The sequence below is a fragment of the Stigmatopora argus genome, chromosome 9 (genome assembly GCF_051989625.1).
Source record: "Stigmatopora argus isolate UIUO_Sarg chromosome 9, RoL_Sarg_1.0, whole genome shotgun sequence".
NCBI lineage: Eukaryota > Metazoa > Chordata > Actinopteri > Syngnathiformes > Syngnathidae > Stigmatopora > Stigmatopora argus.
Window position 1 is genome coordinate 15,826,081 of NC_135395.1, and position 26,513 is coordinate 15,852,593.

The following is a 26,513-nucleotide window of genomic DNA, read 5'->3' on the forward strand; positions in this document are numbered from 1 at the left end:
GCCAGGCGAGCAACACTAACCCACCACATTTGGCATGCTAGATGTGAAATATTTTGAATGTACTGAACAAATAGGAAGGCCGGATTTTCCCTTGGAATGTGTACGTTGAGTCTTGACTATATAAATCAAAGCAGCCCTGTATGGAAAATAGGAATTTCACTAATTCCTGAGTACTCTTTAGGCCTTGTCTCGCCCTGTGGGGGTGTCTCCATTAGAGCCGCCCCTGAGGGCTTCTCTGCAGCGTTGCCGCTCCCTACCTCTACCCCCAAGCACTTTAACTGCCCTGGCTCTACTTCTGCCCCATTCAGGTACCAGTGTTACAAATTTTCAATTTATATATGTATTTAAATATTTTAGTTTGATTCCATCATCTGTTGCTCACCATTATACTTCACCCTGTTTAACAGATGTGGTTCAATCATCGTCATCAGTACGCCTGCGGTCTGGAGGCAGTAGTTGCAGGAGAAAGAGATTGCTACGACCCGGGTCAGAACCGTTGGCGGTCAACATTGTAAGTCCAGCATTTTGTAGCATTGAAGCTCGCAGCTTTGCTGTTCTTAATATTGTAAAGGGCCTTTACAAGAGCACCTCTAGAGTGAAACCCCCAAACGCTAAGCAAATAGGCCTCGTATTTTATTTGAAATTTGTTTTCCCATAGGAATAATTAAGGTGAACTCTCAACTTTAATTGTGCATTTCCTTAAATTTTGTAATATGAAGATGACACAGGTTCCATCAATACGCCATCACAAATATATATGATATGATGCACTAATGTGTTGGCCACATGGATTGACTACCCTCAATCACCAAAGCCATTGCTCATTTTAAACTAGACAAGTGGAGTGATATTAAAGACTAGATTTACATTCACATATGCATCTGCAGGAATACACTTGTAATTTTCAATATAATATATATTTTTCTGTTTTAACCTATCATGTAGTTCAATGAAAGTTCATAAACAGTGACTACTCATTACTGACATGAATCAAACTGAGCCCTCTGTTTTATTATTGATTTCACTCCTGCAATATTGTCAATCTTTCTTGTGATCACCAAAAGTCTTTATTATTCTAATAGAATTACATCCAGCAAAATACAATCAGATAGCACAATTGTGAGAATTTGTGTTTTTATGTGCACGTGGCCTTGGTAGAATTCTTGACATAGCGGCTATAGGGTATAAAGGAGATGTTTTATTATAGATGTGTGGGTGTGTTGCTAAAAATAGTTTGTCATCATTTGTTCAGAAGGCCCTTTCATTCACATTCAGTGACCTAAATTTGATTTCTCTTAAGACATCTCTAGATAATAAAGCATTCGAAGCACTCGATGCTTAATGGTGTTTGCAAACCGATGCACGATGTTGCCATGACACTGGCTGTCTCGCGTTCATCTACTTGCTTCTATCTTTAGGCAGCCTTTTTAAGCGAGGGCTAAAAGAAGACAGTGTGTGGGTGAGAGAGAGAGAAAAGGGGGTGGACGGGAAAAAGAAGAGAGGGTGAGGGAATGAGACATGTTTCCTTTTTTTTGTGCATGTGTCTTAGCAAGCCTTAGGGTTGGGACATGCACCGCTGGAAAGGTCGCTGAATAGTGAGAGACATTTATGTGAGGCATTCACAGATGTTGCACAATTTTCATGTCTTATTTCAGTATAGTACGCAGATTGGGGCTGTGGTGGACATATTTGAGGTACACTGCAGTATGGGTTACTGTTCCTATTAGGGTGACTACTTGCCTGGAGGCCGCGGGCAGAAAGAAAGCATTCTCACTGCAGTGGATTAACTGCTAATGCTGACGCCTCTCTTCTTCATTTCATTTAAATGGATTTCTCCTCCAGTCACTGCCCCCTCTCCCCCTCGCCTTCGTTAATTCTTCTGTGATCAGGGGGACAGTTTTCTGTGGTTTGACACGGTTGCTGTGATAGCATCTGTCCTGACTAGTTACGAGGAAAGTTAACTTATTAAGGCCTTCCTGCAGCTTTGAGCTGAATTTCGAAATTTTACACGATTAAGTGTAAGACTAACGGTATGTGCGGTCATAATCATATTATGCAACGCGATCTTTTAATTATGAATGCATGAGTCAGCAGGCAGTGGTTAGTTGGGCAGCGAGTGGGCCAGCGTTGAACGAGCTACTTGTGCACGCAACTGTAGACATGCTGGGGCACCAGTTCTCATATGTTGACTCCGCTCTTTCAATTTTATTTAGATTATGTTGTTTGCAAAACCTGCCAACGTGTCCTCAGCTTCAGTTATCATACCTGTCAACCTCTGCCGATAACTGCCCTTATAAATGATTATGATTCCCCTTACAAACCCCCAAAAAACCTTACAAACACCGTACGACTCGTACGGTGTTTGTAAGGTTTTTGGGGGGTTTGTAAGGGGAATCATAATCATTTATAAGGGCAGTTATCGGCAGAGGTTGACAGGTATGAGTTATATGTGTAAGCTCTAATGAAACGTTGAGGGTTAACATTTTTTTCTGATGTGTCGGGGGGAAAAAATGACCAACTCGTTATGTGTTTGTCAAACATTATCAATTAAGAACGACCAACATCTCCTCTCTGAATCTCTTGAACCAGCCATGTGTGTTTATTCAGCACCACTGCTCTACCAAGGTGCAAACCCTTACGCAGGGTGACATCCCGCAACCACCAGCTGTAACAGTTGCGATAAATTGCTGCTGATAGAATCTAAGCAGGTGGTTGTGTCACAGCCTCCTGAGGTTGTTTCTTCTACCGACTCAGTTTGTGCTTGTCAGGTGTGTGCCTCTGCGCGTGCATGTGTGTTTGGAAGACGAAGAGGCTCGGGACCTTTTTCTTACATAATTGTCGAGAGAGTTTCCTTTGCTCCCTATAAAAGCCATTCCCACTTTTTATTTAATGTGTGGCTTCATGTTTCCGCAGACTGTGGTAACACCCTGAACTGCCTCATTGTAGTAGCCTGATTTACTGGAACTCTATTATAATTACTATTCTCATTATCAAATGCAGCTTTTTTGGTTGATGCCCTTTTTGTTCTGTACTTACAGAGGACTATATGTTTTTTTCAGCATCCTCATTGAAGCAGTCATATGTTCATGCCATATCAGGACAGTGAGGACATTTTGGTAGATGGTGTGACAAATGTGTTATGTAATTTTTCTTTTGGGACAGCTTTAGCCCATGCAGTACGTCTCATCCCTCATCAGATTATATCTGTCATCATTTTGCCTGTTTGATTAGGTAATTTATCTCCACAATTATACTGTTAATCTCCTTCTTGACTGACTTCGCTTATATTTTACTCTCCTTATCTCCCATTTACCAGTCATAAAGGGATATATCTGCTTTCAATGGTGTGCGAACACAGTGAAATTGGCTCTTTTCTGTAAAAGCATACAGCATAGGTGCCGAAACGTACAAAGAAATGACCATAAAGGCTTTCATTGATGTATTTTCTGAATAAGATGAACTGTCAGTGTTTGCCAGGTGTCTTAATATTTTTTAAATACTGGCAGACATATGGAACAGGCCGTGCCAATATTAAACGGGCATGCAAATGACATCAATAATTAGATTAGATTTAGATTCGAACTTTATTTCATCCCGTATTCGGGAAATTTCTTGGTTGTGTTGTGTTCGCATGAAATCTTTTCATTTTATTGGCTGTGCACAAAGTACGGGTACTTGACATTTAGGTTGCTGCCTCAGCTTTCTCTGAGGTCACCCTCTGGCCAAAATCCTCCACACTTTAACTTTAACCTATTGACAACTTGGCATTTGCACTTGCAATGCAAAGTAGGCTGATTATATCACATGATCAGCAATTAATAAAATGTATTTTATTTTTTAGGGTTAATTTAATACTATTTTTTCTAGAACTAAAGTTGGAAGTATATTGAGTATTTTTATTTTTTAAACACTGGCGAACCAATGGCTCAAATTATAAATTGGTGTGCTGGGAAAAAAAACAGGTTCTCAAAAGTTAAACTGTTAATGCACCTGTACAACACATGACATTATGCACACACACGGATAGGAGACACTGTAAAATCACTTAAAAAAGAAGCATCACCAGAGAAGTTAGGATTTTTTCACAGCTTCTTTGGCTGGTCTGATCACTCCTACCATTCCTATGTTCATCTGCTATTTACTTTACACAAATATACATTGCAAATACACTTAATTCCCGCAGTGATCCCGTTAAGGCATGGCAGTAAAAAACAAATTAATTATTTAAACCTCCTACACGAATACTTAAGTAGGGCCTATACTAATTGTGACAAACTCTTGTATAACAGACAAGCTGTTTGGCCCTGAAGTAGTGGGTTAACTGTTGAGGATGGTGCTGTATGGCAGTAGAATCCTCAAAGGACCAAGAACCCGTTTGAGCTTTAAAGGTATCAGATGCTTTTTTGTTTTACCGGTACGTATATGTTTCAAAGAGCTCCCAAAGGTGGCAGTACCTTAGATTTAGGGCTTGTTCGCCTTTACATTCTATACATAATATCAGATAACCATTGTCCAAAGATATTAGCCATAAAGAAAGTGCAGTTAGAATAAGTTTGGGTCAAGCCCTTATCATTCTCTCCGTCTCTGACCTCACAGAGCTGTCAGATAAATGTCTCCATCACACAACCGTAGTGTTACGCAACCCCTTCACTACTAGTTTTTCTTTTTCACTTTGCCTCTCCCTTTAAGCCCTGAGTTGAGAGCTAGATCCCAATCACTGGAATCTCTTTTTTCTCCCTTTACTCACATCCAGTTGATTTTAACTCCCCAATGTTTATTTTTCAACTGCTCACCTCACTTGCATACTCTCCATGTGGTCCTTCCCTGCAGGCATTTTGGAGTACAGTACCAGCTTTTCAGGTGCTGTTATATTCTCTTGTCAGGTAGTCAGGATAATAGCATGTTTTTATTTAGTTTGCTTTTTCTTGTATTTTGCAGTATGACACAAGTTTGAGTCTGCTAAACATTTGATCGTTAACAATATTAATGTGTTAGTACTTGGATAACCATCTTTTTTGTTTCGCATGTGTTCAGCCAGCATGACTATTTTACAAAGCATGGTGCAAATCCATTTTCTGTCACTTTTGGAAGTTATTGTGGATAAAGGTTCTGATTGAGATCAGCAGGGGATTAAAATAAGATGTGTTACTAAATAGAGACCTACATGAAAAATTCATATGATGACATAGTATAGTTTTCTCCACTTTTTTTGCTTTGTTTTTGTTATGGCTATGCGCTCACAGCAAGGCCTGACCTGGGGCTTCCATTGTACATGATCCTTGTGTTAAGTGTGTGGGAGGACTGTGTATTGTCAACCATAAAAAAGACAGGATATTATAAACATAAGGAGCTCAAGTTGACATCTTACAAAATCAAACAGACATTGCATGCAAAAAAGCGAGCCAGAAAGCACAAAAACGCAGCCAGGATTCCAATGTTTAAGGCCCCAGGTAGCTGCCAGTGTAATAATGAATTTTGACAATAGTAAACACACTCATAACTGGCACAATGCGAGTGCAGTAGTGCAGCACACGCTTGCAACAAATCAAAGCTGAAACAGCTATTTTGGTCAGGGGAACGTTCTTCTCAAGAGACACACATGCCTACCCAAATATATATATCTATTTTTTAAATATCGATACTTAGGATTTTCTTTCAAAATTGGGAATCCTGACCAAGATCAAACTCATTGTAGTATATTGTAAAAAAGAAAAGGAACTATGTTTAATCATTACTTGATCTACTTTCTAACCAATGAAAACATAAACTTGCACAGTTTATCTGACCCAACAGCGGTATTCCGAGAAAAAATATAGTGAAAGAGCTGGGTGGAAGAAAACATCTAGTATTTTTAGGTATCCTGTGGTCTGAAAGAAAACAAAAAATTAGTGTGGTTGTCGTGGGGATGGAAGTAAAACAAAAGAACAGGAGTAGACCGGGTTTGAATTATGGGTGTGGTGGTGACCATTGCCTCAAATGCCCTCCAGCCACAAAAAAAATGATCACACAGAATTCTTATTCTTTTAGTAACATACTAAAAATGTTTGTGGTCTCATACACAGTGAATAAAAAAAATACAGGGTTAAAATAATCTCACAGTGAGGACCGACCTGGGATCGAAGCCAGGACCCCAGCAGATGCGCTAAGCATTTGGCTGTTGTTGACTAGATTTTCAACCAAAATAAATTTGTCCTTTCACAATTTATTTTTTAACCCATCGACCTTATAATTAAGCAATAGCTGCTCGTTCGGAGAAACCAATGAATGTAGTAGGTTCCTGTAGAGACAAGTCTTGTTTTGAGGCAAGTTGTTTTATGACAACTCTTAACCTTTACAAACACATTTGTGGATCTCAATCATAGCCATGTGCAAATGCACCTTTTGATTGTGTGTCTGAAAACTAATTTGGCTCAATTTACTAGGGGAATATATCCATATATATCTTTCTTGGATGCATACTTGTCCAATAAAGCTTATGCAGATACTAATTCTAGCAATTTAAAATTGACTCCTTCATTGGAAGTTTAAACATTGATTCATTCATTTTCTGAACCGCTTATCCTCAAGTGTTTTGGGGGGCGCTGGAGCCTAACCCTGCTTACTACAGGCACCACGTGGGGGACACCCTGAATGGGTGACCAGCCAATATCAGGGCACAAGGAGACGGACACGCACACACAGATTCCTAGGGGCAATTTAGAATGTTCAACTAGCCTTCAATGCATGTTTGTTTTTGGGATATGGGAGGAAATGGGATTACCCTGAGAAAACTCACGCAAGAATGGGAAGAATATGTAAACTCCACACAGTGAGGACCGACCTGGGATCAAACCCTCGACTCAGAGCAGTGAGGCCGATGCGCTAACCACTCGTCCGCCGGGCTGCCAGTTTAGTCAATTACTCAGTGATAATTATTTGCAAGTTATTCTCATTAACTAATGTATATATCTAATAAATAAATAATTAAAATATTTAAAACTGGTTCTTCAGGTTTTAAGTACGGTGTAAATGTGTCTGAACAAGATGAGGTCTAGGTCATTCAAAGAGAAGAACATGCACGGACAGGTTCCGATGCATGTTCATGGAAAAAAGATAAAAAGCTCAGCATTTTATCAGCTATAATACTGTGAGCAATTGTAGAGTTTTCACCAAGCAAATCTCTTCTGTATATGTATTAGTAAATTAGCATTGGTGTCTGTGCAAATTTAGACTTTCAGATGTGACCTTTGTTGTCTAAATGTCAGGGAGATTGGAGAGTGAGCCCACAGTGGAATGGCATGCTTATGTAATATGCTCACTCCCCCAGTCTTTCATACACATGGTTGTGCACGCACTCACACACACAAGCACAAAACAGGCTCTTGTTTGAGAAGGGTTGTCATATCTTAGCTGTGATGCTTTGTACAGCTCTTTTCAATTCACTGAAAGCCTCACTTTCATGATGCTTCACTTTTATCTGAACGTATGTGCACAGAGTGCCCTGGAAATTATTTATGGCTTTAAAAATACTGGTGCACTCCTTTTTGGTGTTATTCTTTCAAACACATTCTTTGATCGAAACGCAAAGCTCTATGTGAAGTTGTGTTGAGTGATGATTGGATTGCTAGTCTGGTAAAACGACTGAATTGGACCGAATGTGGTGCTGCCTCGTGGTGTAGAGGTTCACTTGCCTGACTTTGGTGCAGGAAGGCGCGGGCTTGATTCCCGCTGGTGGCAATATGATTGTGAGTGTGCACAGTGATTTGTCTCTTTGTGTGCCCTACGGCTGACTGGCGACCAGTCTACGGTGTCGTCTGCCAAAGTCAGCTGGGTTAGGCTCCAGCAAACCCCACAACCCTTTCGAGGATGCACGGTATGGAAGATGAATGAACCGAATGCAGCCTATAAAATTATTTATGATCACAGTGAGCTCCTGTCATAATCTTCACACCAAGAAGGGCATAAACATGAGAAAATCACAGACCGATCATCATGCTCAAGGTAGCGCTTGATATTTTGGAGTTTTAGTAGTTATAGGACAGTACAGTAGTAGTTAGATTCAGTTTAATTAGTCAGATAAAAATGATCTTTTTTACTTTGATAATCAGTAGTAGAAATTGCAGTGCATTTTACTCAATGGTACATGGACTTAACCCCAAGGCAGGAGCAAGTTACATCACAAAACCTTTTTTTGAAGCTATATTTAGTACAGGCGGCCGGGCGAATGAGTGCCTCACAGTTCTGGGGTCCTAGGTGCAAATCTAGTTCAGTCCTCTGTGTGTAGTTTGCATGTTCTCCCCACGCCTGTGTGGGTTTTCTCCGGGTTCTCCGGTTTCCTCCCACATTCCAAAAACATGCATCGTAGGGTGGCTGGTTGGACACTCTAAATTTCCCCTAGGTATAAGTTACGTGTGAATGCTTGCTGACTATTGGTACCAGGCCGAGGACACCTTAAATTGTTGGCCAGCCTATCGCGGGCACTAGGAGACGTACAACCACCATACACGCTCACTCCCATACCTAGGGGCAAATTAGAGTGTTCAACCAGCCTACTCTGCATGTTTTGGGGCTGTGGGAAGAAACTGAGTACCCGGAGAAAATCCATGCAAGAGAACATGCAAACTCCACACAGGGAGGACTGAACCCTCGATCAAAGAATTGTGAGGCCAACACGCTAATCACTCGGTCACCAGGCCGTCACATCTAAACTAAATAGTATACCATATTTCAATTGGAGGCTACTGTCACCCACTATTTTTAAAGTCAATTTTAAATAAAAACTGGTACAACTCACTAGTCTTTCTATAATGTTTTAAACCTAATTTATCCACCCAATCTCCAACATGACAAACAAACCTCAATGTTTTGTGTCCTGTGCAAGGTCAACATTACTTTCCCATGGCCCCAATTACAATTTATAGAACTCTATTTTCACGTGGCACAATAATCAGAGCACAGTCATTGTGAGCATTATATTAGTTACATAGGAACATTTTCATAAAGGAAAATGGGCTTAAAAGACTGACATTGCGATGTGAATATTAAGCTTGTGCTCTAATAAAGCACCAGCCTCGGATATTACAGTGGAAAATGCTGACATCATACCAACAAGAGAACAATGTGTCCACGACTTTAAATAAGATGCACATTTTTTTCCAGAACTTCTCCCATAAGATGTGACCAATAAATGATACAGATTAGCTCAGCTCATGGAATTTTCTGGTGGGCTGGAGGTTGCGATGTCAGCCTCGGTGGTCAATGAAGTCAGCGGAGGGGCTCGTTGTGCCCCTCCCTCGCTGCCTGGTGTGATGTCTGACGCCGGTAGTTTAGCGGTGGAGGCTTGATGAGTATTAATTCGGGACCGCCTCTCCTAGCCTGAGCCCTTCTCTGGCCGGTCCCTGCTCGCTGGAAGGAAGGCGGCTCCGCTGCTGCGAACAGCCTGCGTGTCGCCCCCTCCCCCGTTCCCCCCACACCCCCTGCTTGCTTCAATCTGCAGCCCGGAGAGTCGCTCGCTCGCTCGAATAGGGGAAGCGGCATAACACCGTCAGGTGTTGACCAGCGGGGAGAAGTCGCTGTGCAGGCTGATGACGATGATGATGGTGAGGATGATGCATCCCTTCCCGTGCCATTGTGAATTACAAGACGCAGTGTGAAGAGGCGTATCGGCGTCTTTTGTGGTGGATGACATGCTTTCCTGGGCTCTTCGCAGCTGAATTCCGCCCGAGCGAGAACGCCTCTCACGGCCCGCAGTGCTGCGCCATGGCCTTGGATGTCCAGACTTGCGTGGTGTTTACGGTGATCGCGTTGCTGGTGCTTGTGAACGTGCTGTTGATGTTCATCCTCGGTACTCGTTAATGGATCGGCGATCAGGGCCCGGTTTGCAGCGCACCTCGCTGTCACGCAGGAGAGGAGAGGAGACAGGCGGTGCTCGCTGGTTAAGAGCAGGGACACCCGGCGCTCCATCACGGCTACGCGTTGAAATGAATGACGTTGGTACAACATCATGTCTTTGTGTAACCCTCCTCCCCGACTCCCCGTTGTGTATCATGTCCTCTCACCGTTCGTTTGTGATACATGATGATGTTGTTTGGTGCTGGAAACACTAAATCTGTCACGCTCCTATCCCTGTGGTCACTAGTATTGCATATAGACACGTCGCCTTCCTTCCTCGATCTCCTCTCTTCTCTCTCCTCCATGTTGTATTCCATGGTTTATGAGCATGACAGTGTTTTAACTATGCCATCATGTGATTATTAGACTGAAGCGAGTGGTTAATTTTTTTTTGGTCATTGCTAATCATAACATATCAGCTTATGGGTGCTTTCCCTACTGAAGGCCACCTTATATTCATAGGAGATGGGGTTGCAAGTGTGTACTGCATACGCTGCAAGATCATGATCTCTGAACAGCAATCAGTTGTGTACAAGGCACGGCCTAATAAAGGAGGGCCTCCACTTTAGGTTTCCCCTATTTAAGAGATACTTTAATGTGGCTCCCCTTTCCAATCCCAGAATAATCAAACTTTAAGAATGCACACGTTTTTGAGGCTCACCGTTCTCTGACCATTGCAAAATCCATTGAACATGAGCTTATTTTTTCTGCCAAGTGAAAAGGCTTGTTTGAGAGGAATTGCCTGTTTCATTTCTTCCACATGAACCAATATAGGATGGGAGGCAGGTGTCATCAATGTTTAATGGATGTCATAAATAGATATGCTAAAAGCCCATCTCACAGTTGTCCATGGTTTTCCTATTATTAGTTATAGTAAGAATGGCCAGCTTGCTTTGTATTCATATATATTGATATATAGACTCCCTACATAGAGAGAGAGTGCTTCCATCCAAGTAATGTGTTTGTTTAGTGAAGGTTGAAATATTTCTTTGCATGTGTAGACAAATACCTGTCAGCCACATTTTACCATGGAAGTTAACACTCACTTGTCATGGCATGCAGGCAAATGTTCTGTTCACTGTAGTAGAAGGCTTGGGCTTACTCCCATAGTCAAACAGGACAATGAGCAAAACAACAGTTTGTTCTGCATAAGAATGCACAGCACAAGTCCTGCAGTGTAATCTTTTTGTGGCTGTATTATCACCTGTTCTGGCTGGGTTATTTGTCTTTCATTGAATTGGAAGGCATGCGTATTTTCCACAATTTGTACACCTTCCAGGGCTGGTGTCCGCTTTTAGAGTTCTGTTTAATATTGTGCTAACACGAGTTTTAATGCGCGAATGGTGCGTGAAAGTGAGAAAACCATGTGTGTGAAGGATGTGCTGCTATTTCTCAGTGGTTTGAGGAAGAGCTATTTCTGATTGGCTCCCAGACTCAGGGTATATGTGTATTACATAACAACATTGGCAGACGCAGGGAGGAAGGACCGCGAGACTCACTCTGTGCGTCAGAAAGAGAAACCTCTTTCTGGAATTAGGCACCCTGTTAATCGACAGCTCATCCAACGCTCTCGTGAACAACCATCATTTTGAGCTAATTTGACAGGGATCATCTATCATGATTATATGAGCTGGACTTCTCCATGCATATGCTCGCCTTACAGATAAATGCTACGAACATGGTAAGGCTTGTTGAAACATATGTATCTGCTACGAAACGCCACCGGTGCATTGGTGCAGCTATGCTAGAACTACAAATAGTGGAAGAATGCAGTAGGGCTGCCAGTGCAGGGAATGCTGATGCGTTGTGGTGCAAGGATAGAATCACTCAAACCATTGTATACTGTTTTGTATTTCTTGTAGAAGTATTTTTCTCTCTTTAATCTGGCACATAGGTACTATGTATGTCCATGGTAAATTAATCATTCCTCTCCCTTTATATGCTTTGACCTAAATACAAATCTTGCAGTGTGAGGACGAACCTCGGATCTTAAGCAGTGCAATTTGACATACTGTATAGGTCATTGTGAGATGTGCAGGTCAACATTGTTTGCATGTCAGCTTTTTCTGATGTTATATTGTGATGTTTCTAATATTATGTAAAGCTTTTAATTTATTCAGACAGTTAGGGAAAGAAACAGTGCTGATCTCATGAAGGAGATGTATAGTGAATGGATCACTGTGTCCCTCTTTTTCATGCATTTTGCCTGTATTACAGTAGAGTAATAGGAACTGCACTGTGGTGTATGGGGCAGAAGATCTTGTAGTGCAGTGATGAGAACCTGATAAGTTAAGGGGCGCATCAAGACTGACCTTTGTTCTGTATGTGCTGGCCCAGTCAGGTAGAAATCTCCTCTATCAGTTCACGATGTATTCCTTCATTTCAATCATTTCAGTTGGAAATGTATAAATCTAATTTCTCTTCCTGAATGAACAAAGATTTTTAATCTTTTTGAGCAGCCTCCATCCGTGCTGTTTCCATGGCAGCGTGACACATGTTTTTGCAGTAATCCTCCTCTCTTCCTGAAGTGAAGAGCTTTGAGATATAGGCTGGAGCTATTGTTGCAGCAGCTCACAGGCCTGTGTGATTGCCGATGTAATCAACCTACTCAGTGACATCTTTGAGCAAAAACCTACACGCTCAAATCGGTGCGTTTGCAATGCTCGAAAGAAGAATTTAGTCGGATTTGAAGTCCCGTTGCCTTAGTTTAATTAATATCATCAACTAGACTCATCAAACACTTCATGAAAGACCCAACATGTGGCCCTATGTATCCCTGGAAATGAAATGTAGCATTTTTAATGCACACTCCTGTGTGCGTTCTAACATTAAAGAAGTTCGTCATATGCTAATTTCATTCTAAATGCAAACTTTACCTAAAGTGCTAAACTATTAGTGATGTTGAGCAAACAAGTAACAGAGAATCACTTGCAATCTTTTTTGCATGTGTTTTTTAACAGTGCCGTGTCAATTTACAATTTTATCATTGTCAGTTCTTGTCTTCCAAACCGAAACAGTTCTGTCTTTTTTTCCCAACCACAACTGGACCTTAAGTGGCTTTTTTCAGGAATGAGGTTTTTTTTGTTTAAGGGAAATGACAAAATATATTGTAATTGTAGTTACAAATAGATACACGTATTCTCAGGATTTTTTTTCAGGAAAAACTATTTTTTTCATAATTTGGAATAATTTTACTGAGTCACACTCAAAGATGCAATGATGCACACCGTGGACAATGTTAGTAAAATTGGCAATGTGTTATGATGGGTGGCATTACTGTGCAGTATATAGATGATTCCTAATCTCCATCCACTTTACAGGCAATGTTGCTTTTCCATCCTTTTAATGAAAAAAAAACTTCTGGCTGCCTGCATCCCTGAAAGAATGACAATAAGCTCACAGGCCATGATCCCTCTATTGACCTTTGCATGTCTGAAAAATGTGTTGTGTCATATAGCCCTTTTGTGTTAATGAACTTTGTTGTATTGTGCTGTGTTTTGTGTTAGCAACTGTTCAATGTTACAAGCAGGCTTGATGGTTTGTTTTTGCACCCATTAGTAATCTGAGTGGTTTCAACAAACTCGCAGACGTACTGCAGTCTGCTGTCACATATACAGTGTATTTGTTATGAATTATTTTTATTTAATTGAAACTCTATATGACTCAAACCTGTAGTATCCCAAAGTTATGAATAGAAAAAAACTCTAACCACATAAGTGGGCAATAATTTGTGATGATATGCAGATGGATGGATCTGATAAAGCAGATCCTACTTTATTTTCTTCCTTAAAATTTGTGTTTGTGGTGTCAACACAGTTGGAGCCTATTTTTTATGAGTTTAACAATGAGATATATTCTTTTTCTTTCTTCTTTTTTTCAGTTGATTAGTGGAGGGTCAATCGTCAACGCTGAGGCGGTATGGGACCATGTGACCATGGCGGACCGGGAATTGGCGTTTAAAGCCGGTGACGTCATAAAGGTGCTGGATGCCTCCAACAAGGACTGGTGGTGGGGCCAGATTGATGAGGAGGAGGGATGGTTCCCTGCCAGCTTCGTGCGGGTGAGTCTGATGCAACTGCAGCTGGCCAATAGGAGTCACAACACACACCCACACACATGCAAAATTGGAGGGGCATTAACATATGCAAACAAACATTGATATCTTATCCCTTTACAAACATTTACAACATTAAACAATCCTTTGTCTGAATAATAGATATTACTCTCCTCAAAGTAAATGCCGTGGGATTTCCCTTTGTGTGGCATCACATTGATCTTTTCTCACTTAAATGCACTCAACACATAATGGTTTTATGTGGCTTTTACGTAACTATCCCAATGTGAACAGAACTAACTCAACAATGTTTGAGCATAATGTTCAAATTGAAACTACTGTTATAACCCAGAGTGCTCACTGATGGAAGATCTAGCATCCTTGTAGGTGGAGGCTCTCAGCGTAATACATCCCCTTCTTCCCAAGGCACCCCTCATTGCCATTCCCACCTGTCCACCTTTCCATTGTCACTCCTAAGAGGGCAGGACTGTCTACCAAAAAGTATCTTTCTGTTGTGTCATTCTTTCTCTCTAAGGTGGAACCCCACCCTCCTCAGCCCCAAACAAAACAGGTTTTCTATATCAACCCTATAGCAACTCCACGGTTCCAAAACACTACGTCAAAGGTGCGTTTTTTTCCAACATCATCCACCCATCCAGCCTGCCCCACCTCCACGCAACGCACCTCATTACTCGACATTAACCTCATCCAATCACCCTTGACAGGTGTCATAGATGGGTAGTAATGATGAGTCAAAAGTAAAGATCTTCATGTTCTTCCTCAAGACTTTGACCTAAAATGTTTAAAATATTAGGCAGTTTGAGTGACAACTTCTATTAATGTTGAAGAAAACTTCATATGAATACCTGTTTTCATTACGTCTGTAGTTCATTTACTGTTGACTCTGACAAATTTTCAGTTTTAAGGCTGCGCTATTAGTTCTCGTCACTGCAGTCAGTGCTCTCCCACCAGTCACTCTGCTTGTCTGTGGTGCTGCTTTTCTCATCATGTGTTTGGCATTTTACCTGTCGGTTCTTCAATGTTATACTGGTAATAGTGTGTGCCGCCAGGTGTTGACTCCTGGGCATTTAAAATTGCGCTCGCTGTATGCTTATTAGTGAATGTTTAGCATGTAAAGCTGCAAATGTGAATGTTTAGGAGCAGATGTGTCAGTAGGATGTGTGCAAAGTTCTTCAGTAGGTATAGAATGGAAACCACCACTCTTAAATAAATCACATGATATAAAAGCTGCCACCTAAGGCCAATAACAACCATTTTTCAACTTTTGTTGCGCAAGTTTACACGTCATCCAAATTCAAAGTTACATAAAGATTATAATTGTGATGGTAAGGCTCCATTAGGAGTATTGTCCAATGAATGACAGCCCATCAAAATCCCCTTTTCTTCCTTGGGTGGGTCGCAAGGAGCTGCTTATTGTGTCACGTTGTTGGTAATGTCTATAGGGAGCTGCTGTTGCTTATTCTTCATGATGACAGAGGGTTCTTTTTATTACAACTCTATCATATTGTCAACAGCAGAGGTGGGTGGTTACACATAACATTTACTTGAGTAACTTTTTGCGGAAAATTTATTTATAATTGTACTTTTAACACGCTATTCTTTTTTCAATTTTTACTTTGGAGCTTTGTAAAGTAGAAACACTACTTTTACTTTGCTGCTTTGTGCTTCAATCCCGTCTTCCCTTTTTATTTTACAAATTAGTTTTTACTTTATTTTTTGCCTGAAATGCCCGCATTGGCTCTACCAGTTTCACCAATGACACGTACGGCATATGATCACATGACCACACTCAAGTTTGCAGTTGGAAGTTCTATGATCATGCCAATTTATTCAGTCACATGTCATCTTAAATGCACCCTTAAAACATTTTCTATTTCACATAGGACGCTACCATCAAAAGCACAGATTTTAAACTTTGTCCCACTTTTTATTCACCACCGGAAAACCGGGGATATGATCATTTTAATTTCTTGGTTTGGAAATATGCTTTCTCCACTAAAGGACACTCACGCAATTGGAATAGATGGTGTTTCATCTGTAGATTTTTCTGGTTGGAATTTGATGCTAATTTGATGACACATGATGATTATAACAGTCCATATAGATAGCGTCATGCTAAAAAATAAATATACTATTGTTTAAAAAGAAAATCAGACAGTGTAAACTTACTAGATAAATACTAAATACGTTTTAACTTTTACTTGAGTCCATTTTAATGACTACTTTTACTTTTAATTGAGTGATATTGTTTTGAAGTAATGAAACTCTTGTGCAATATTTTTGGCTTCTCTACCCACCTCTGATATCAAGATTTACTGGATGCCCTCATAGTACTCTCATTCATACCTTATAGGCGGAATACTGGAATGCAACTTGCTCATATTAGTGCATACTCTGAATGTTTAACTTCTCATCATTTGTCATTACTTTCTGCTGGCTCTTCCGCTGTTCCCCGGAGGCATTAGTAGGAGCAAGGCCTTTTGGTTGCGATCGTTAAGGAAAGAGCAAGTACAACACTTAGGCAGAATGTCACAAAGAAAAGTAGATATTTTATACATGCATTTTTTCTCTCTTAGAAATTTGTTGTCAGTTATTATTGTTAAATATTTGGTATATAATGAATGCAGTATAACGGCATTCAAATATTTTTACCACGTTTTGAGTTTTTAAAAAATCTTCAATCGTTGCGCAAAGCCCCAATGTAGGTCAAGATTTTAGCACAATAGCCGAACCACAGTATACAGTAGATATAACAGTGGTGTGCTCACCTCTAGTCTATGTCCACTGTATATGTATGCGTAAGTGAAAGGGATTAAGTGCGTTCAGTACGTTTTAAAAATGCTATGGCGTGTGTTTGTGACTGATGTGTAAGCTTTAATGGTCTCTGTGCCTTTAGATTTTTTAATGAAGGTTGCCTACTTTGATTTGTTTGGTATTAAATTTTTTATCAATGGATTAATGCATAATATACTAAGTCCTCACATGTACGTGTACGTGCGTGTGAATGTATTTTTTTTATAGTTGTGGGTCAATCAAGAGGATGGAGGAGGGGAACCTGCCGAAGGGACCAGCGATGTTCAAAATGGGCACCTGGACCCAGCCAACGACTGTTTATGTCTCGGCTCGCCTCTCCAGAACCGCGACCAGATGAGAGCTAACGTCATTAATGAGATCATGAGCACAGAGAGACATTACATCAAGCACCTCAAGGACATCTGTGAGGTATAAAATGAATACAGACTATTGATTCTTTATTATATATCATGATTCGCTGTTAACCAGCATCAATTAGACAATCCTGATTGAATAAAATGCCCTCACTGAAGTAATCATTTTGAAGATATATTTTTTTGTCTGCCCAGTTTGAAAAATCTGTCTGTACTGCTCGTTATCTACTTCTGCCACATTGTGAAAGATGGGCGACTGCCAACCCAATTTGGCTAATTTCCCAATCTTTTTTTTTTTTTTAGCAAGAATGAAAGTCTATTCAAACACAAATTTAAAAGTTGGACAACAAAGCAAATCAGTACTGTTAGAAGTGATTGCAGATGTCTCATCAACATGTTAAATTTTATGTAATGGTAATTAAAATTGAAACATTCTTTTCAAAACAGCTGAATTATTCAATTAGAGACAACCCAACCATAAAACATTCGATAGCATTATTGAACTTTAACCTTTTCCTTTGCAGGGTTATCTGCGCCAGTGCAGGAAGCGTGTGGACATGTTCAATGATGATCAACTGAAGGTCATCTTTGGAAACATTGAGGACATCTACCGCTTCCAAATGGGATTTGTTAGAGACTTGGAAAAACAGTACAACACGGAGGAGCCCCACCTTTCTGAAATTGGACCTTGTTTTTTAGAACATGTGAGTTCAGTGTGCTGGATAGCTGGATTGAATGCCTGAATGAAGACAGATGAGAGAAGTAGAAGAAGCCATTGTGGTAGACTATAAAGTAACAAAACAAAAAATAAAAAACAGAATTATTTTCACATTTTGGATTTTAAAAAAAAAGTCAACCACAGATAAAGATTCCATTACTCCAACAAATCACAAACAAGACCTATGAGGTGGAGAGCATGTTTACACATGTTCTTACAAAAACTAAGGCTGGCTAGAAATGTCTATTTATACAGTGGTGTGAAGGGACTGGATGTGGAAGCGTTGTTAATATATATATATATATATATATATATATATATATATATATAAAGTCTTGATTCGGAAAATACTGCATTCTACCTGGGTAAGTCACTTTTATCAAAAAAACACAATATTGGTAAACTTTTTGGTGGTAGGTATTTAACTTGTTCAAAATTTAAAAATCTGACCTCTTTTAGACTATATTATTGGGGGAAACCTACTATTAGGCAACACAGTCATAAAGAAAATCTTATATATAATAATCTTTTTAAAAGTGATTTCTGGCATAGGATTATCTTTTTATAAGTGATTTCAGGCATCTGACAATGCTGGTCACAAAGAACCAAAATTGGGACAAATATAACCTTGGCCTTTTGGATACCTAGCTTTATTGGAGAAGCTGAAAATAAACGAATGAATTATATTGAATTGCATGGTTAAGCTTGGAAGATCCTCCTTTTTCATTCAATTTTTAATTTGCTATTACTACTCTTCTATTTTTACAGCAAGATGGCTTCTGGATCTATTCAGAGTACTGTAATAACCACTTGGATGCCTGCATGGAACTGAGCAAGTTGATGAGGGATGGCAGGTACCAGCACTTCTTTGAGGCCTGTCGACTCCTCCAGCAAATGATTGACATTGCCATAGACGGCTTCTTGCTCACGCCTGTCCAGAAGATCTGCAAATATCCCCTCCAGTTGGCAGAGCTTCTCAAATACACTGCACAAGAGCACAGGTATGGAACATTGCACATTGAGTATAAACACATTGTATCAGTAGTACCGTATCTTTTGGACGCAGCTACCAAATAATACGCAATAAAGAGGGAAAAAAATATTTGTATATATATATAAGTTGCATTTTTGGGAGGGCAATTCTTTTTTTGTCAGAAACCAACAACAAATAAAGGTTAAATTAACAGTAATAAACTGGAGAACAACAGGCTAAATAGTCACCTGTTAACATAACAGTCTATCAGACAACTATAGCATTAAAATAAACAACATAACAGTCTGTCGGTGTTTAGAGAGAAAAAAATATATAAGTTGAACTTGAGTTTTAGTTGCAGGCCAAACCAAACTATGGAAAAAAAGTGTGATTTATAGTCCGGAAAATACGGTAATTATTCTAGGATGAATACCCCTTGTGCTCCATTGCATATCAAAAATTTGGATGGACTCAGGGATGATGCTTCAGTTGTTCTTTTCTAAACTAACTGAAAGAAATCCAGATGTGCATGCATGCGTGAAAGCAAAGCGTAAAAGATGTAGCATAACTAAGCCAGCTGCAGGTCATTTACAAACCAGTCAGATAGGGACAGGTGCCAGCTCTGCCAACGATGCTTGCCAATTCACAGTGTTTGACTGTTTGCAGTGTTTGACTGGTGAGATTCTGCCAGCTACAGGCCATCCTTTCTTATGTCAAACTCGAACAATACATTGAAAGCCACTGCAATCAGAAGTAGCGAGGAAAAACACTCTACACCGATACATATGACGTAATCATACAGTATTTTAGCAGCTAAAGTGGCAAATTGGAATTTAATAGTATTCAGATGATATTCCAGTAGTCCTACCTTTGTTTCTTTTACCCCAGTAAACGGCCGATGTCTAATGAGGTAGATTGTGTCTTTTAATACTGCAACAACACCAGATTTTTTTAATTTTTTTTAAAGAGTGGCCAGATTTCACCTTAACTCGACCGTTCAATTCCCCAAGAGTCATTATGTGTTCCGCCTTTTCTGCAGCGACTATCGATACGTGGCAGCAGCCCTGGCAGTAATGCGAAACGTCACCCAGCAGATCAATGAGAGGAAGAGGAGACTGGAAAACATTGACAAAATTGCCCAGTGGCAAGCGTCCGTTTTGGACTGGGAGGTAGGTACGTGTGCGTGTGTACATGAATTTGGTTGAGTAGAAATATCTTCTCATTGGATTATGAAAGAAAACGCTTAGGGTTTTTGAATGATGCAATAGATAAAACACTGACCTGATTAACCCTGAGTTTTTAGAGGTGATGCTTTCTTCTTTAGCAAAGATTTAAAGCAATCAATTTTAACAAAAAAATCCTACTGAAATCTATCCGAATTTACTATTCTCACTTAATGTTTATAGGAATTACAGACATTAATATTAGCAACAATTAGGTTCACTGTTTCCCAAACAATGAGGAAAGAAACAAAGTTTTTGAAGGATCCTCGGAAATTTCGAGCATTGTAGAACACTGTACCTAGTAATTTGAACATTTGAAGTTATTGTTATCCAACTATTTAGCACTTTCCAGTGGGGTTCTACACATCTACCTGGAAGGGATTTTTAACTTTTACTTCATATATTCTTTATGATGTGGCTGTGAAGTGCATTATGGGTTCTGATTCAAAATAAATTCTCTTTAAATTGAAGTCTTTCATTTATTGATTTTCATATCTGTTTGAATGTCTCGAGGGGGATGATATCCTGGACAGAAGCTCTGAGCTCATCTACACTGGGGAGCTGTCTTGGATCTATCAGCCATATGGGCGCAGCCAGCAGCGTGTCTTCTTCCTCTTTGATCACCAGCTGGTTCTCTGTAAAAAGGTAGAATGTCTTTATCTTTGTTCACTTTCTTTTTTGATTCCTGTTTGCTTGAGAAGCCGCTAATAGGGCGAATTACAAACCCAGACCGCTCCTTGAAAGTTGTGCATCCCATGATGTTGATGGAATTGCTCGAAGGCGCTGCCACTCGTGCACAAGCCCTCCGTTAGGTTCAAATACTCGCTTCATTTCTTAAAACGTAGCCGCAGTAGTTTGGGCTTCCATGTACCCAGGCTCTGCTCGCCTGTCAGACGCATATTCACGCTTGGATACACTTGACTATATATGCACACAAAGACACAGGCCCAAATTCAGCAAGACATTTGCACACACAGTCTCACCAATAACAATAAAGGCTTCTGATTTGATTTGACCAAGGCAAAGAAAGTACGTCCTCACAAACATCCAAAGGTGAACTGAAAACAATTATCTCACCATTTAGACACAGACCACAAGTCAATATATACTTAATGTATGGCTTACCTGCTGTTGGTGCAGTGGTCAATAATTTCTACACCTCTTCTATCCTTTAGCACAACTGATCATTTCTGGCACCCCAAATCAATTCCATTCGTGCAGATCTTATTATTTTTTTGCACTGCCACAGAAAGAAGCTCAAACATACGCTGAATTATACATTTTAGTCCACCCATACTTCCTTCTCTTGCATTCTCAATCCAGCAAGAGGCTTCTGGGGTGTTAACCCTCCATCTTTTCCTCTCTTATTGTTCTTATTACCACTATACATGGATGCGGGTTTATCTTTGCTTATTAAAGGTTCTTTCTCTCTTTTAGCCACAGTGACCTACCTAATCATGTGATTATGTTATTTGGGCCTATGGCACTACGTAATGTTATTATCTGGCAGTTACACTTATGTGGATTGTACACAAGTAAATAAATTACTTTGGTTAAGGTTATTTGTGCCGGATGCAATGGACTGTTGGCATGGTCAGATTTTGCTATGGGCCTTTTCGGAAATTGTGAATGTGTGTGTTATCTAATGGTCTGTTATTGATTAAAAACAACAATCTGCAGATGTACACTATGTAACCATTGTGTTGTAGCCTTGTTTCAATACAGCTTAACTTATTTAGAAATATTGAAATGAAATTAGGGTGAGCTGAGTCTGACCATGTATAAAGGCAGCTCTTTTACAGCCTTTGTACAAAAAATCGGCACCTGTATAGGACAATGTTGTAACTGCATAGCATTTTCTAGCATTCCTTAAAAGTCTGGTACATTCTTTTTTGTGTGTTTTTAATTTTAAGGAACACTTGTACCTCCCGTGCTACTATATTTTGAGTATGGTCTTCATGGTGGTCGTTGGAGACCTAAATATTTTCTGGGTAGTACTTAGTGTAAAAGTTTTGACACCCCCTGCCATGAATCATAAATGTTACCACTATATTACCTTTTTTGTCTGCTTCAAAAATCTCCACATTAACACAAATTAAGTGATAAGTGAACTTGTGTTTATGGTATCTAGAATCTGTCTAAAAAAATTGATTGTGGTAGGTACCTTGTCTTTTGGCTTCAAAAAGTTGAAACATATTTAAATAACCGTACTGCTTTGTATGGGCTTTGATACAATACACTTAAATATGCCACTGTTAAGGGTACTGTTGATACGCTTATTTTTGGCATCCCTCAATTTGAAAAAGGAGACGGGAATGGAAAGTGTTACATAAGACAAGCTGTCTGATATCAATACAAGGTGGCTTGTTAACAGGCCAGAAAAAAATTAAACACACAAACATACACAAACACACCATACACCAGTACTTGCACATTTATATGCAACGTGTCTTTGTGTCTATTTCAATAGGATCTGATACGACGAGACATTCTTTACTATAAGGGTCGCATCGACATGGATCGCTACGAGGTGCGGGACGCCATTGATGGTAGAGACGATGACTTCAATGTTAGTGTGAAGAACGCCTTCAAATTGTGCAACAAAGACAGTGACGAGATCCACATCTTCCTGGCCAAGAAGCCGGAGGAGAAGATTCGCTGGCTCAGGGCTTTCCATGAAGAGAGGAAAATGGTGCAGGAGGATGAGAAAATAGGTTAGTCACATTTTTCGAAGGCATTTGCTTCATTCACAGTCGAAAGAGCCACGTCAGTCATTTATCATATGTATTAACGTTTTTTTTGCGAGACTATTTCTCATGTAGCGTACAGTACAATACAGGCCATGTTCAGGTGTGGGATGCATTTGACACCTTTGCGAAATGATTCATTCAATATAATATTGTATATATATAATATATATATATCTAGTGACAGTAGCAAGAAAAGGTTCTGAGCTCGAGGATTCAATCCCAGTTCCAAGGATTTTTCTAGGTCGTCCGGTTTCCTCCTAATATGTATATTTTTATTTTTCTCAATTCCAATCCTCTCTTTAAAAAATGAAAGTAGAATGTTTTCAAATTGGCCTTCACATCCTTTGATTTTTCTGAAAGCGGTCTTCGTAGAAAAAAAGATACCACTGATCTTGTATTTCTCTTTTTTTTTTTTTTACTTTTCTGAAAGACTTTTCAGTGTTGCTACCTAGTATTCAGAACCTACTTTGGTTTGTGCTGTTTAGGTTTTGAGATCTCAGAGTATCAGAAGCGGCAAGCAGCCATGACAGTGAGAAAAGTGACCAAACAGAAAGGTGAGGCAACAAGAAGATATCAGGTGATTTCCATTTTCTTTTCACCGCTGATGTGCTCTGTCTTCTCATCGTTGTTTACTGTTCTTTCAACCTGCTTTCATATTTCCTTTCTTTAATTTGTCTTTAACACAAAACATGCATTTTAGGATGGGTGTGCTAGCAAATTGGAAAACAACAGTAGATGGATTGCTTTCAGTCTTTAATTTCAGTTAATTGTGTGTCTGCTCACATTACGATGACTCGCCACATGTACTACAAGCAGCTTTTAAGCATCAATGAAAAGACAGAGGGACTGTTCGCATGAAGTATTGAGTTTTAAAGATGGCACCCGTTTTATGGGACATGGATCCTAGATTTTTCTATTCAACAAATGTTTGGGATAGGCTTATCAACGTGTAGTAATGTATTTTTTTTTACTCAGCCAAGTCAAATGTGGGTTGGTTTTGACTTGATTTTAATATCCAAAGATTCACCGTGTACTTTATGGCTGGATCTAGTTTAGATTGGATACTGTGTAGGATTAACACCGGATTTTGCCGGACCGGATTTTTCAGATTAATCTAGGCTAAAGGAAATATCAATGAACGAGTTTATCTTCATAGATAATAAGATTTAAAATGATTATAAGATACATAAGTGCATCAGTGTATTGCATTTGTTTTGTCTTTAAACATTATAAAGATTGTTCTATTTATTAATGTACTCATCTGTTTATTGTTTAATTTATGAGTAGTTCTACTATTCTTAAGACATCAAAGATATTTCCTCTCTTTTTAATTTTGTTCTCTTTGAAACAATTAAATGTCTATTTGTGACAGTTTTCCACTTGGAATCGTGTAACTCAACTCAGTAAGTTGTCAGTCAAAGCCAACCACGTTATAATTAAGTGAAGAAAAAATACATGTTTTCTAGATGCTAGAACCAATTCACCAAACACTGGGTCCACATGTCACAATTCCTGGTGTCATTCTTTGCATTCTAGCCATTTTAGTCTTGGTCTCTGTGTTTTGTTTCTTTTTGTTTGTTTTTTTCCACCGTAGTTGATGTTCTCGCTGTCCATTTGCACGTTAGCCTAATCAAATCATCCATCAATGAATGAATTAACCAATGAACACTTCTGAATGTTCTCTCTGGCGTCAACTCTCCTAGATGTCGGTCACAAGTAAATGTTGTGTATGTGCTGAATGTGTACAAGGCTGGCACAAGGTGAAGTACTCTCTTGAATTTCAGATTCATTTATAGATTTCATCTTGAGAAAGAGAGCCATGTTGTATGGGCATGGTTTGAAAATGATAAAGGTATATGCAAAACACTTCTCTTTAGAACTAGCACAATAAGATGCCATGGCAACTGCTAAAACAGCATTGGGAAGTGTTGTCATTACCGTTGGCACTGGAGCATGCAGTCACTGTCCAATGTGCTGATAAGCATTATCACTTGCAGTATCTCAGAGAAACAGCATCTTCTAAAACTCTTCAACTGCTGCTGAAACCGTGTTTGACAAAACACCTGTAACAAAGCACAATGTTTGCCATCCTTTTGTATGTATTTCTGAGATGCCATGGCAACTTTGGAATCTTTCACCTCCAGATCTTTACTAGTTTGGAACTACTCCAGCATACCTGTAATGCTTCTAGACTAGCTAAATGACATACTACATGGTAGAATTTAGTGAAGTGCATATTATTGGCAGCTTTCTCTTAGGCTTTATTTTCACCACCCTTTTTGTGTTGAGGGTGCTATTCAAACAAAAGCGCCGTCAACAAACAGGGCACAACAATGTCTGTTGTCCAAAAACTCGGTTTCCCGCATAGTATAGGATGTGAAGTTTTGGGCCTCTTGTTTGCATGGAACAGACTTTGCTTGAATAGCATCATTAGTCTAACTCGTGTCATCATTAATGCTGAAACCCACTACCCATCCTCTTCAACAATCATCACAATCATATTTCTGCTTTTAAATGCAGGAATGTAACTAATGGAATCTCATTTTTATGCGTGCGCTCGTGTGCCGTGGCCGCATGAATCGATGTTGTGTTGCCGAGTGGCTCAGTGACAATACTGACAATTGTTTTCTCTTTGCTTTGTGCCTATGCTGCCTCCTTGTCCCCTTGCCCCCCGCCCCCGTACCCCTTTCTTGCTTTTCTGCACTCGCTGCTCCTCTAGGTGTAAACAGGTGCACGCCCCCCTCGTACCCGCCCCCCCAGGAACCCCTCAGCGCGGGGCAGTATGAGGTAACAGAGGACATGGCACAAGGAGAGGTTTTTGAATTCAGTCAATCCAAAAGAGGCCAGGCTCCTTTCTGGCAGAATTTTAGTAGATTAGCTCCATTTAAGAAATAGAGACCCTTCTAAAGGACCAGCTATTTTTTTCTTAGAAGCACTATACACTGGATGATCTTGTCCCACAATGAAGAAAATACAAGAACACACTGACTTGAGACTTTCAAAATTAAGGACCAATGTCATTATTGGGTGTGGCTGAAAGCAGCAAGAGGACTGAGGACGTATACAGACTGGAGAGGGGAAGAATAAAAGCTACCAATTCATACATGTTGAAAACCTTCTTAGTTCTCATGCTTCTACAGCAGAGTCAACCGTCACTTGCGCTCGCACTTGAATACTGCAACTTACCTGTAACATCACACCATCTGAATGTCCTGGAATTCTTAGAGATTGTCGTCATTTTCCTCTTTAAAATCCATTGTGTGAAGACACGCCGGGCAGCGCCGGGTCGTCGTTTGAATGTGTCCAAGATCTTGCTGTGCTGCTATGTGAGGTTGCGTGTTGCATTCTTGTGAATGTGTGGCCAAATAACGACGGGTCTACGGCGCTCGCCGAGGTTCAACTTGCTTGGGCGTCAACACTAATTATAGAGCCCTTTTTCCCAACTCACGTCCGTATTTGGATTTCCCCTCTTTTCGATCTTTAGTAGCCCCCTCGTCACGATTTCGCCCTCTCTCTGTCACCCTCTCATCTTATCTCTTATCTCTTTGCTCACCTGCTTAGCCCACATGAGTCAAAGGAAGCGTTTCTATCCTTTAGAAACCCGCCACAGGTTATGATATGACGGCTGCAGTAACAAATCAATAGCAGGAATGTCAAAGGTAGAGTGTATAAACATTATTTCACCAAGCAGATTTGACAGGGTATTCATAATCCATCAAACATAAGGTCGAAGGCTG

General features: G+C 39.9%; 1 protein-coding gene across 12 annotated transcripts in view; it reads left to right on the forward strand.

The window, feature by feature from the left end:
• LOC144082339 (rho guanine nucleotide exchange factor 9) overlaps nucleotides 1-25,879 on the forward strand; it is a 31,177-nt gene extending 5,298 nt beyond the window's left edge. For 2 of the 12 annotated variants that reach the window (XM_077609430.1, XM_077609435.1), the window contains 12 exons: nucleotides 182-308; nucleotides 408-511; nucleotides 13,751-13,930; nucleotides 14,460-14,549; nucleotides 16,967-17,167; nucleotides 17,637-17,816; nucleotides 18,599-18,831; nucleotides 19,843-19,972; nucleotides 20,540-20,671; nucleotides 22,497-22,740; nucleotides 23,262-23,330; nucleotides 25,496-25,879. In XM_077609430.1, coding sequence (XP_077465556.1) covers nucleotides 182-308; nucleotides 408-511; nucleotides 13,751-13,930; nucleotides 14,460-14,549; nucleotides 16,967-17,167; nucleotides 17,637-17,816; nucleotides 18,599-18,831; nucleotides 19,843-19,972; nucleotides 20,540-20,671; nucleotides 22,497-22,740; nucleotides 23,262-23,330; nucleotides 25,496-25,671 — 1,866 coding nt within the window. In that variant the 3' untranslated portion in view covers nucleotides 25,672-25,879. Of the gene's footprint in view, nucleotides 1-181; nucleotides 309-407; nucleotides 512-9,357; nucleotides 9,973-11,080; nucleotides 11,552-11,641; nucleotides 12,519-13,750; nucleotides 13,931-14,459; nucleotides 14,550-16,966; nucleotides 17,168-17,636; nucleotides 17,817-18,598; nucleotides 18,832-19,842; nucleotides 19,973-20,539; nucleotides 20,672-22,496; nucleotides 22,741-23,261; nucleotides 23,354-24,560; nucleotides 24,629-25,495 lie in introns of those variants that run through there. The other 10 variants (XM_077609433.1, XM_077609434.1, XM_077609437.1 and 7 more) reach the window with 10 other exon arrangements.
• Nucleotides 25,880-26,513: the final 634 nt, after the last annotated feature.